Consider the following 12475-nt stretch of genomic DNA (forward strand, 5'->3'; position numbering starts at 1 on the left):
ATATGTTTTCATTGTAGCTGTAGGCTCCTGAGGCTTCATAAATGAATGCTGGAAAATTCAAACTAAGGAGCTTATTCTTTGCTGTTACAGGTGCTTCCAACATCTGCAGCAGAAAACATTATTGACTTTCCTAATTCCCGGTCTCTTGCTGAAATTCATACCATTCCCTACTCAGTGTCAAGCTTTCTTAATCTTAAAACAGGGCAGGTTCCTATTTATAATGTAATTTGGATGAAATGAATTTCCTGAAAGTCTCAAACCAATTCGTTTTCAATTAGCCAACTTTTAACTCGGTCTGTTCACTCTTCCTTAGTCTTTGTTTTCAATGAAATTTGCATCTAGCGCCGGTCCTCTCTCAACCCCTTCTAGACTGACACAGCTGGCCTTCCAGGGACATTCAGACTCCCTCATTCCTGGGTAACTGCCTCTAGAGACTTTCCTGCCCCGAAGCCAAGCTTCATGCTGCTATGTCAAGTAGTTCCAGAAGAAGCACCTTCAGTGAACATTCTAGAGATTGGGAGGGTGTTAAAACAAAGTATGTTTCACCCTGTTCTCCCTCTATTGCACAGGACATTGATACCCAGGGAGGTCACTTGTATTAGGTTCGAGGTCCACACCTGGTTGGTGGCAGTATATTGAGATAAAAGCAACAATGTCAGTAAGATCGTATCAGCTATCATTTGTTAGTTATTTCCAGATGCCTGGTACCATGACAAAAGTTTAATTACAACATTTGCATCAACAGTTACGACAGCCATAATGTTGATGATGATTATTAATAGCCAACCTTTGTGGACCACTTACTGTGCACCAGGGACTAATCACACTAGGGTTGAATTCAGAAGGGTTTTGGTCCTTTACACCAGAAAGTAGGTGTTGTTGCTGTCTGCATAAAATGAGGAAACTGAGGTTCAAACCAAAAATGAGTTCTTAGGTGCCAGGGACAACGTATGGCAGAACCGGGCTTTGGTGCTGTGTCTGACTTTAAAGCCAGTGATCTTGCCCACAGTTCTCCTCTCAGAGCTGTGTAAACCTAAGGCCTCTGAACCCTTCATCATCACTCCTGTTTCTTCGGCAGGGCAGGCTGCCTCCTCTTGCCTTCTTCCTGCTTGCTCTAAAACACGTTGGGTACACAACCTGTAAAGTGGATGTGTTCCTGCACTTCAAAGCCTCTCATTCTGTGCCTTCTGTGGGCTGTTTTTTTGGTACTGGGCCTACAGAGATGACCAGTGTGTGGTTAAGCAGCTGCCAGTCTTTTGATAATTACAACTAATACATCAAATAATAATTACACTAATTACCATTCTATTAGTGCTAATTGAAGTGTTGATGCTAGAAGGTAAGCACAGGGCATGCAGAAAACTGTGGCTGTTATAAATCAGTGTCCTTAGAATTTGGTCCCTGGCATACAGTGGACCAAATAATGGGTGCCGATGCAGCTATGGAAGGAACGAGTGAATAAGTGAGTGAGTGGGTGGTTGGACAAATGGAGTCCTGTGGAAGTACCAGAGGCAAGAGCTGCCCAGGGAGCTCAGGAAAGGCATATGAAGAATTTCTCAGGCAGAGACTTCCTTGATGGTCAAGAGAGTCTGTAGTGATCTTTATGCACATTGGGGTCAAGGTTAGATGGGTCTTTTTTAAGAAGATAATTGTGAAGCCTGCTTAGAACAGTAGTACCCAAGTCTGCTTGCATATTAGAACCACCTGGGGATCTTTAGTTTTATAATTTTAAGTTTTGAGGATGCTTTAGTCAGCATTTTTGCCACTGTGATCAAAAGACCTGATAAGAAAAAAAAAATTGAGGAGGAAACGTTGATTTGGGGGGTCACAGTTGACTCCATTGCTTTGGGTCAGAGGTGAGGCAGAACATCATGGCGGAAGGGTGTGGCAGAGGAGAGCAGCCCAGGACCTCACACCAGGAAGCAGAGAGAGCTGCCCTCACCACAAAATATAAACCCTAAGTGCACAGCCATTGACCCACCTCCTCCAGCCACACCCTACCTGCCTACAGCTACCAGCCAGTTAATCCATATCAGAAGATTAATGCATTAATGAGGTTCAAGCTCCCATCACCCAAACATTTCACCTCTAAGCTTTTCTTGCATTGTCTCACACATGAGATCTAGGGGGACACCTCACATCTAAACCACAACAGGGATCTCTCTTAAAATCCCCCAAACACTGCCCATTCCCAGGCTAATTTAATCACAATTAATGGGCGTAGGACACAACCAGGTAATTGCACTGTACAGTTTCAAAGAACTGATCATAGTGGGGATGGGGGTGGCCCACCATGACTCTGCAGGCCTAGTCCTCTGCCTGGTTTTGTAACATTTCAGGGGAGCCCAAACACAACCACTGTTATGTATTATTTGGCTGCTTTCATATTACAGTGAATAATTTTTTATTGGTTCTTCTTATTTATACTTGATAGTAGAATCGATTTTGATCTAATTCTACAAGCATGAAATATATCTTATTCTAATTAGGACTCCATCCTCGAGGATGTACACAATGGTGGGATTCACTGTGGTGTATTCATATATGTACACAGGAAAGTTATTTCAGATTCGTTTCACTCTTTCCTTTTCTTATCCGCCTCTTTTTCCTTCATTTCCCTTTGTCTAATCCACTGAACTTCTATTTTTTCCCCTCTCCCTCCTTATTGTGGGTTAGCTTCCACATATACGTGAAAACATTCAAACTTTGGCTTAGCTTATTTCACTTAACATGAAGTCTCCATATTCATCCATTTAGTGGCGAATGTCATAAAGTCATTCTTTTTAATGGCTGAGTGGTATTCCATTGTGTATGTATACCACATTTTCTTTATCCATTCATCTGTAGAAGAGATCTACATTGGTTCCATGAGCTATTGTGAATTGAGCTGCTGTGAACATTGATGTGGCTGTGTTACTGTCATATTCTGATTTCAAATCCTTTGGATATATACCGAGGAGTGAGATACCTGGTTCAAATGGTGGTTCCATCCTAGTTTTTTGAGGAGTCTCCATATTGCTTTCCAGAGTGGTTGCACCAGTTTGCAGTCCCACCAACATATATGAGTGTATCCCCCCATCCTCACCAACATTTATTGTTACATGTTTTCTTGATAATTGCCATTCTGAATGGAATAATATGAAATCTCAATGTAGTTTTTTTTTTTTTTTTGGGGGGGGGGTTGGGTGGGATCCAGGATTGAATTCAGAGGCACTCAACCACTGAGCCATATCTCCAGCCATTTTTTTTTTAATTTAATTTTATTTAGAGACAGGTTCTCCCTGAGTTGCTTAGTGCCTCGCTGTTGCAGAGACTGGTTTTGAACCCAAGATCTTCCTACCTCAGCCTGCGAGCTGCTGAGATTACAGGTGTGCGCCACACCCAGCTCCATGTAGTTTTAGTTTGCATTTCTCTAATTGCTAGAGATGTTCAATGTTTTTTTATATATTTGTTGACCAATCCTGTTTCCTCTTCTGTGAAGTGTCTGTTCAGTTCCTTTGCCCATTTATTGATTGGGTTATTTGTGAACTTTGATGTTAAGTTTTTTTTTGAGTTCTTTGTATTCTGAGATTAATGCTCTATCTGAGATACAGGTGGCAAAATTTTCTCCCATTCTGTAGGCTCTCTGTTCATGTTCTTGATCGTTTCCTTTGCTATGAAGAAGATTTTTAGTTTGATAAGATCCCATTTATTGATTTTTCATTTTACTTCTTGTGCTTTGGGAGTCTTGTTAAGGAAGTCAGTTCCCGAGCCAATATGGAGTGTTGGGCCTTCATTTTCTTCTAGAATGTGCAGGGTTTCTGGTCTCATTTTTAGGTCTTTGATCCACTTTGAGTTGAATTTTGTACAGGGTGAGAGAGAGGAGTATATGGATTTCCCAGTTTTCCCAGCACCTTTTGTTGAAGAGACTGTCTTTTCTCCAGTGTATGTTTTGGGTGCCTTTGTCTGGTATGAGATAACTGTATTCTTGTGGTTTTGTCTCCTAGAGTGAATAATTGAATAATTGTGGCAAAGAATGAGTGCCCTGCAAAGATGAAAGTATTTATTATGTGGCCCTTTACTAAAAATGCTTTCCAACCCTAAGGATGCAAAACTGATTATACAAACCTTGGCTTTATCAGAAATCCACAGAAGAGGGAGCAGGGAGCCTAGAGAGGCAGGGAGCTGAAGAGCAGAGGCCTAGGTGTGACTCGTCCTTTGAAGTGGGGTTTTCACAGAGTGGTGAAGGATTCCTGTAAGCAGGATTAAAGGGGCAGTGACAACTGTTTTCTGAATAAATGGCATATTCATTCCTGCACAGGAAGTTGGTTTTCCAGTCGGGTACTTAGTCTTTCCCTGGTGCAGGTGTGGCTTTGTATGGCAGGGTGGAAGGGCAGGCAGGTGAGTGAAAAAAAAACTTAATGAAAAAGTATGAGCCATGATGTGGGTTCTGCAGTGCATTCTGGTTAGGAGAAAATAATAGACAACAAGATGAAAGTGTGTAGCAAATAACTAGTACCGTAGCAGCCAAACCCTGAAAGTGTTTAGAAAAAGGGAGCTTAGAGACGTGCTAATAGCTTCTTTCAATTCTTTTTTTTTCTGGTAAGTGAGGAAAGGAAGATTCAGAGTGGTTAAGTAATTTGTTTAAGTTCTCATAGCTGCTGTACACGGGAGATGTAGTCAGACCCATGTCTTTCTTGATTTCAAAGGCTGTGTTTATACACCACCATTTGCTTTTGTAAGAGGCAGAATTGGAGCTCTGGGTTGGCCTTAAGGGGAGGGAAGTCTTGAAATAGGCCACTGGTTTGGAAGAGCCATGCCATCATTTCTACTAAGGACTTTTGGGTTTGTTATTTGCCAAGTTTAATATCGCAAAATAAATAGTTTCTTCTCTCTCTTCTGTCCTTTTCCAGAATTATGAAGAAGGTAGTGGGGAACCGATCCGGCTGCCCTACTGTAGGAGACAGAATCGTCGAGCTCATTTATATTGATATTGTAGGACTCGCTCAGTTCAAGAAAACCCTGGGACCATCCTGGGTTCATTACCAGTAAGTGCTACATACTGTTCTTACTTAAATTTTTAGTGCTTTTTTTTTTTCACCCCTAACAAGGATTTCATGGTTTCAGTAGAAAAAGATGATTAAATATTATCTTTTGAACTGCATGGAATGTGTTTCTCATTCCTAATTGAAATTCAGACTGGGAATTTCAGAAGTGACTTTCTCCTTCCTAGGGCTATTAATTATTTTCACTGATGTCCTGAAAAGAGAAAACAAGTGTCCATCCTCCTTTGTACCCTCCCTGATATCTAGAATTCCTTGCTCAGTGTGACTACACCCGTCTCATCTGTTTTATCAAATAGCGATTTTGATCAAATATGAATAATGCCATTTCTTGTGGTCCTTAAGTTTGAGATAATAACTCATTTTTTTTGCCTTTTCCCTCATTAGTATTCTTGTCATTCTCAGGAGGAAAACTAGGATGCCTGGTATAAATGCTGAGGTCTTGAACTTTTTAACATATGCCTGTGCTTAGAGTGACCAAGGTACATGGTTGCTCCGTGAAAGTGTTTATTATTTAGTAGACTATCTTAAGTGTTTCCCTGGTCATAGGTTTGGGACCATGATTTAGTATTCAAAATGATTTTACCTGGTCTACAAACATGACACTAAATAACATAAAATTGTAAAATGGGATTTATTGTTTTTTTCAATTTTCTCTCAGTCTAAGAGGTGCAGTTTGATGCTATTATCTCTGACTCTTCTTTTAGCACTTGCATGTATTTTTAACAAAGTAAGAGTAGCTCTGCACACCAGCCTTAAGCAGATAAAAGTAACTATTTTGAATTTAGCTGTTTTTTTTTTCAGTGCTAGTGATGAAGCCCAGGGCCTTGTGCATGTTAGGCAAGTATTCTAGCACTGAGCTATGTCCCCAGCCCCTATTAATGCTTTTTTAAGAAAGTGTTTTTGCTATCTTCTATTGCCATTGATACTAGTTTTTGCTTATGATCTGTAAAAGTTTTCTTTCACACATATTAAAATGTGACTAAATTTAAATAAAGATCACATTTAGTAGCATGAATCGTAGTTGATTCTACCATCAAGAATGGTAGATAAATGTTGTACCAATGGCAGTAAATGCTGACATGTAGTTTGAACTAGTTTCCTAAGAAAATACTCTGAAAATTTTTCATTTAGTACCAGATGGAAATCTCTCTGTGTGATTCTTTTCTGTTGCTATTGGGTAGAGAGATGTTTTGAAGTGTGCTTCCAATTAAATAAGTAAATGAATTTGAATGGATTTGAACTGAACTCAGTCTCTTTCAGTGTAGTTAATGTTATTAATTTGAATCTCTAAGGTGACATCAGATTGGGAGTCCTGTAGAAGTCAGACATAAACTCAACTGAAAATGCTAAGAAATATCTCAAAAACCATGGAGGGGAGAAATACCCATACATAAAATATTCTTGCAATTTATATTTTTTTCAGCAGCCATGATTTTCTCATTGGGCAGTGAAATATTTACAGGAAAGGAATTGAGGGAATACAGACTGTTCTTTTCCTTTCCTATGGATATAGTTTCATAAGTAAAAAACACAATTAAAATCTTGGTTTGGACCAGGATAGCATTTTGCCTTTTGCATCATGTTTTATCCTGTCATGAAGTCATCATGAATCATAGGCTATCACATTTGTTCTCAGTTATGTGGAAATAACCATCTTTCTTCTCAGTTAATAAGCCACAAAGTAAGCACATTTTTTTTTTTAAGCTACAGCCTTGAGGAAAGACAGGCAGGGCTGTTGTTTTCTAGCATTTTGTGAATGGCAGACATCTGAAAAAATGGATAACAAAAAGTTGGCAATTGGGACCTCCCTGGATTCTCCTTCTTTGCCATTAAGAAGGGCTATTTGCATGGAAAAGTATTCTCAGTGGTGGTGTTTAGGTCAATTAAGAAGGGTGATGCTGTTATTAAAATGGTGGCCATTGCTTGGTATGGGGTTCTTGTTGGATGAACAGGCACCATCAGAGGGGTAATGGAAGAGTGAAATTCTCATCTGCCTTTCTTTAATAATTAGTTTGCCTGAGCAATAGCAACCAGCGGTGGGGGGGTCTGTTATTGCTTTAACCCTGCAGGCTTCCTGGCGCGATAGAGCAAGGAAAACATCAAAATGCCAAGCAGGTCTTCTAGGAAGTTTCTTGCCCATTTCTTTCCCCTTTTCAAATTAGAAGTTGTCAGGGCTGTCAGTAGGCATTTTGGTTGATGGAAGAAGGTATGAACTGCATTACATGTAATGTTATCATCTGATCTTCCAAATGGGAATAAGCCCTTTAAGCCTGCTGATCCTGGGAGAATACTTGTAAATTCTATCCAATTAACATGAGCACCTAAGACATTCAATCAAACATTTATTAACCCATTAAGTCCCAAGTCATCAGTACTGTATCTCAATGAAATTGACATGGGTACATCCAAATAGGCTTGAAATCATAGTCTATAGCTTATTATATAATTTATGAATGTTAATGATATCATTAATAATAATGAATATTATCACTAATATCTATTATCACTCTATTTTCTGAAGACTAGAGCTCTAAAACATAAATATTTAATTCATTATTTCCATAAGTGGTATATTTGTTGCTTAATTTAAGTTTTTCAGGTGTTCCATAAGTGAAACAATGGGACATTATGGTTTAAATGCCTGTATGTGACTTATATTCTGTTAGATATTTCAAAACTCACACCCCTTTTGCCTCATGAGGCTTTGTCTAAGAATCAAGGACGTACAAGAAAGTACGGTGCAAATATTCTAAAATATGCCATGTTGTACATCAAACTCCAAACTACAGGGTGCATCAATGCACACAGGTCATGAGCATCCATCTTGAAGTAGTGGTGCTGAGAGTTAAGGGTGTTCCAGGATTCATTTGGCATTGCTGCAGAGGCCCCTGTTAGAGGAAGCCTAGCTGCTTCAGGCATCCAGGCAAATATCTTTTCAAGTCATTAGTCTGTTCCTGATGCTCCACACACACAAAAAGGCATTAGAGAGATGGCATAAATATTAACAACACAATTCCAAAACAGAGGTAGAGAGTGATTGAAGAAGGGAAACTAGGATGTTAAATCCCCCATATCACAGGCAAAGGTTAATCTGCTGGTTTAGAAAACAAACTTGTAAGGTAGAAAATGCACAGTACCTAAGTCTCCAGTGAAAGGAGGCAGAATTGTAAGTTTCCAGGAGACGTCAGATCATCGCTGCCTTCGGTTGCCGTGAACTCAGCATCCCATCCCTTACATCTCGGCTCTGTACCAAGTCCAGGCTTTCAGGAGTTAGCCTCCACTAGGCAACTTTGCTCATCACTATTTGTTTTAATTGTCCAAACATAAAAATGACAGTAATGAAATGCCAAATTAAAAATACGTTACCAGCCCATGCTGGAGAGGAGTGTAGATGGTGATTGGAAGCAAGTGGAAGAAGTTGAACCTTTAAGGTAAAGCTCCTTATCCTCATGCGTCCTGCTACTGCCCTTCCTCTGAGAATGACCTTTCCAGAGCTACCACCATCACCCCTGCCATGTTCTGAACACTGCCATGTTTTTCAGGAGAAAGTACACTGATTCAACCAGTTCCTCCTGCATCTTATTTTAAAAGGAAAAATATATATATACATAAGAAATGGAGATGTCTTAAGAAAAAGAATGTTCTATCTATTGACAAATCCGGGAAAACAAGAATCAAGGAACTCCTTGGGTCTCTTCTTTTTCCTGGACTGTGGGCTTCTATTTCTGTCTACCTACTGTCTGCCAGGCTGAAGATGTTGTGAATATTGCCACTGTGATAAAGCATCTTCCATGAAAGCCACACAAGAATCTCAAACAAGAGCCAGGTTTGGTGGCTTGAGGGGTAATGGAAGAGTGAAATGCTCATCTGCCTTTCTTGAATAACTAGTTTGCCTGAAATCCCCAGCAATTTGGGAGACTGGGCCAAGAGGATTGCAAGTTGGAGGCTAGCCTCAACAATTTAGGGAGACTCTTATCAAAAAAAAAAAAAATTTCTTTTAAAAGGACTAGGAATGTTCAGTAGTAAAATACCCATGGGTTTAATCCCTAAATCCCTAGTGTGGCGCGCGCGCGCGCGCACACACACACACACAAAACATTTAAAAAGGAAATTTTTTTTCTGTGGTCCACTTGTATTTGTGTGGTTACAGCTTTTCTCTTCTTATTTTCCTTGTCTAGGCAAATAATCGAAGGAAATCACATAAAAATTGCAATTTATGAACATGTTTTCTGGAAAATTCAATCTGGTGTTTGGGTTGATTTTTTTCAGAATTTTATATTGAAGTAAAAATTAAAACTTGAAATAATGGCTTCCTAATAGAGGAAACAGAAGAAAGAAACTAAATGCAATTCTTAAAAGTCATTGCTGTCATCTCATTTCAAAATGTGGGCTTTAGGGCTAGGGCTGTAGCTCAGTGGTAGAGCACTTGCTTCGCATGTGTGAGGCACTGGGTTTGAACCTTAGCACCATATAAAAATAAATAAATAAAGATATTGTGTCCATCTACAACTAAAAAACATTTTTAAAAAATGTGGGCTTTAATCTTTGTTTACTTTTATGCTCATTGGTCCATTCAGAGGTGGTGTTGCTATGTAATAACAAAAAACAGTTTTTATCGGCCATTCCTGAGCTTAGTTTACAGGAATGTTTTGAGAATCAGTGATAACATCAGTGTAACCAAAATCAGTCAATTTTTTTCAGTATCGATTCCTTAATTGCCTTCTTCAATTGGTCATTCTTTGTGCCCTTCAATGCTGTGGTCAGAAAACTTCTGTAAAGGGCCAGCCAATAAATGCAATGGGTTTTGTGACCCATGTGTATATTCTCTGTTTCACCTTCTCAGCTCCGCTGTTATACAGAGTGAAGACCGTCACACATAACACAGGAACCATGGGATGTGACTGTGTTCAGATAAAACTTTATTTTTGTAATATGGAAGTATGATTTTCATGTGTCACAAAGTTATTCTCTTTTTTTAAAAAAAAATCATATAAGAATGTAAAGGCCATTCCTAGTTCCTGGCCCCCCAAATGGTGGTAGGCTAGATTTGGCCCTGTTTTAGGCCTTGGAAATATAGCCAAATGAAACACCTTCAGTTGTATTTCTTCAGGCTGCAGGAGAAAGCAGTAAAGTTCTATTGTTAATAAATACATAAAACCCAGCACTCCCTATGAAATGAGATTCTAAGCATAGTCCATTTTTTAAGTGTCCAGGAGACATCTGGTCTCTTTATCTCTTTCAGCGGTTGTTCAACATTTACGTCAACTAACCAGTCTGTTTTGTGTTAAGTGTGAGTAATGTATAATGAAAAGAAATTTGTTCGTCACCATTCTGGAGGCTGGAAGCTCCAAGATGGATAGGTCACATCTTGCTGTGTCCCATGTGGAGGGCACCAGGTGATAGGAGAAGGAGCCTGCAAGCTCTGGTCTCTATTGCTTTTCTCATAAAGTCACTAATGCCAGCATGTCTTCCTCCATGATCCCCTCTACCCTAACTGCCTCCAAAGGCTCTACCTCTAAATACCATAAGCATGTGAATTTGAAAATTAAGTTTCTGAAACAGGAACTTTCAGGGAATACCTCAAACTACAACATAAGCTTTACCCAAAATCAAATAGCCTAGGTAACGTAAGTGTTGAACAAGGGCTGAAAGAGGTGATGCATACCCTGTGCTTTAAGCTGAATAAGACCTGCAGAGATGGTAGTTCTTTGTTTCTTCAATATCTGCTGATTAGGCACCTACTATATCCTTAACTCTGGCTGGGTGCACCCAGCAGAGAATATCGTGGTCCCCGGATCCAGCTTTCATGGAACTTTTCATTTAACTGCTATCGGAGCCACCTCTGTGATTAGTCATCCAGTCTGCAGCAAATGCTATCTGCTGTGTGATGACTTAGGCTCTCAAGTCCTGCATGGAGATGTTTATATGCTAGCTGTTTTAAAACTTCTCAGGCTGGAAATAGAGCTCTAGGTAGAATATTTGCCTAGACTACACAAGACCCTGGGTTTGATTCTCAGGACCCCCTCCCCCCCAAAAAATAGCCTCTCAATTCTTGTATAATAGCATTTTTAATATACAGTATTTGTCCATTTTGGGTGGTCTTTGAAGAAAGGATTAGAGCTTTTCCCTTTTGAAGTTTGAGTTCAAGGTGAAAGGCTTATAGTTTGGGGTCAAGGTGGTTGGCTTAAAGATACCTCTTTTTCTTTCAGGTGTATGCTCCGAGTCCTTGATTCCTTTGGAACTGAACCAGAGTTTAACCATGCGAATTATGCCCAGTCTAAAGGCCATAAGACTCCCTGGGGAAAATGGAATCTGAACCCTCAACAGTTTTATACCATGTTCCGTGAGTATCTGTGTTTTTCCTCTGCTTTCCAGAATGCCACCAAAGGTAGAGGGGAAAATTAAGTAAATAAGCATCTATTTGCTAATTTTTACGCTGGACCCTTTGCTGTGGAAATGTGAGGCTTTTGCATTGGGAATCATTGATTTTTTTTTCTATAATTTAATTGAAAACTTATGTGAGAATTTTGTGAAAAGCCTCAAAAATGTTCCAGGGGGGAAAAATGTTCAATACAAATGATCTTGAGAAACCATGTGGGGAAGGACTTTGGTGGCCTCCAGCTTGGCAGGCATTAAGCATGCCTGGTGCCATGCCGTTGCTGGTGAGGGTCTGTTTCATCATTCATGAGAAATGAGGTCAATCCATTTTACAGGTAATTCCATCTTAGCTATTTAAGCATCAAACTTATTAAAGAGGAAATAATCTAGCCTTTTCTAATTGGAACTATTTTAAACTGTTTCCTGCTTTATTGCCTTTTTAAATTGCCAACACAGAATGAAATGACTTCTCTTGGTGACTTGGTGTTGTCATTGTCAACAACAGTGAATATTTTGTGTAGTGATGCAGTGAGAGCAGAGTGCAGGAGAAACTGGCCCCACTGCAAGACTCTTGGGAGTTTTCTGTTTCTCTGGTCTACTTTCCCCATAGTCTCCATTTCTTACCTGCCTCTAGCCTCAGGTCTTCGTTAGCTGAGGACTGTAAAGCCAAGAATCAAGTCTAATAGCATTTGTGCCCAAAATAAATTTCTTGTTTAAGTCAGCACACCATAGTGACAAGGTGAAGCTCTCTTCTAGAAATGGAAGGCCACATGAGTTAAGCAGTTAATTTGGATGCACAGAATAAAGAATGCCCATTTCCCAAAAATGTCAGTATAATTTTAATCCAGAGATTCCTGTTTCTGATTTGTCAATCTGTTTGGTTTGTCAAGTCAAGAACTAGGAAACCCGTGGCCAGCCTTTTCCCCACGTGGCTGCCCGAACTTCTCTTTGTAGGTAACCACCCAAAGAAGGCGCTTTCCTTAGGCTCACTGAATGTAACCGTGAACACCTTGGACTAACCCTTAGGTGTTGGGCCCGAGGAGGGAGAATTA

General features: G+C 39.8%; 1 protein-coding gene across 10 annotated transcripts in view; it reads left to right on the plus strand.

Annotated features, from left to right (window-relative positions):
• The window catches only part of Mgat5 (alpha-1,6-mannosylglycoprotein 6-beta-N-acetylglucosaminyltransferase), a 331545-nt gene that overhangs the window by 209717 nt on the left and 109353 nt on the right, over window positions 1-12475 (plus strand). For all 10 annotated transcript variants that reach the window (XM_046453871.2, XM_046454522.2, XM_058584189.1 and 7 more), the window contains 2 exons: window positions 4893-5027; window positions 11255-11388. In XM_046453871.2, the coding sequence (XP_046309827.1) occupies window positions 4893-5027; window positions 11255-11388 (269 nt within the window). The remainder of the gene's footprint in view (window positions 1-4892; window positions 5028-11254; window positions 11389-12475) is intronic.

This window comes from Marmota monax, unplaced genomic scaffold, assembly GCF_021218885.2.
Source record: "Marmota monax isolate L192 unplaced genomic scaffold, Marmota_monax_Labrador192_F-V1.1 WCK01_AAM20220418_F8-fsc00154, whole genome shotgun sequence".
NCBI classification, from domain to species: domain Eukaryota; kingdom Metazoa; phylum Chordata; class Mammalia; order Rodentia; family Sciuridae; genus Marmota; species Marmota monax.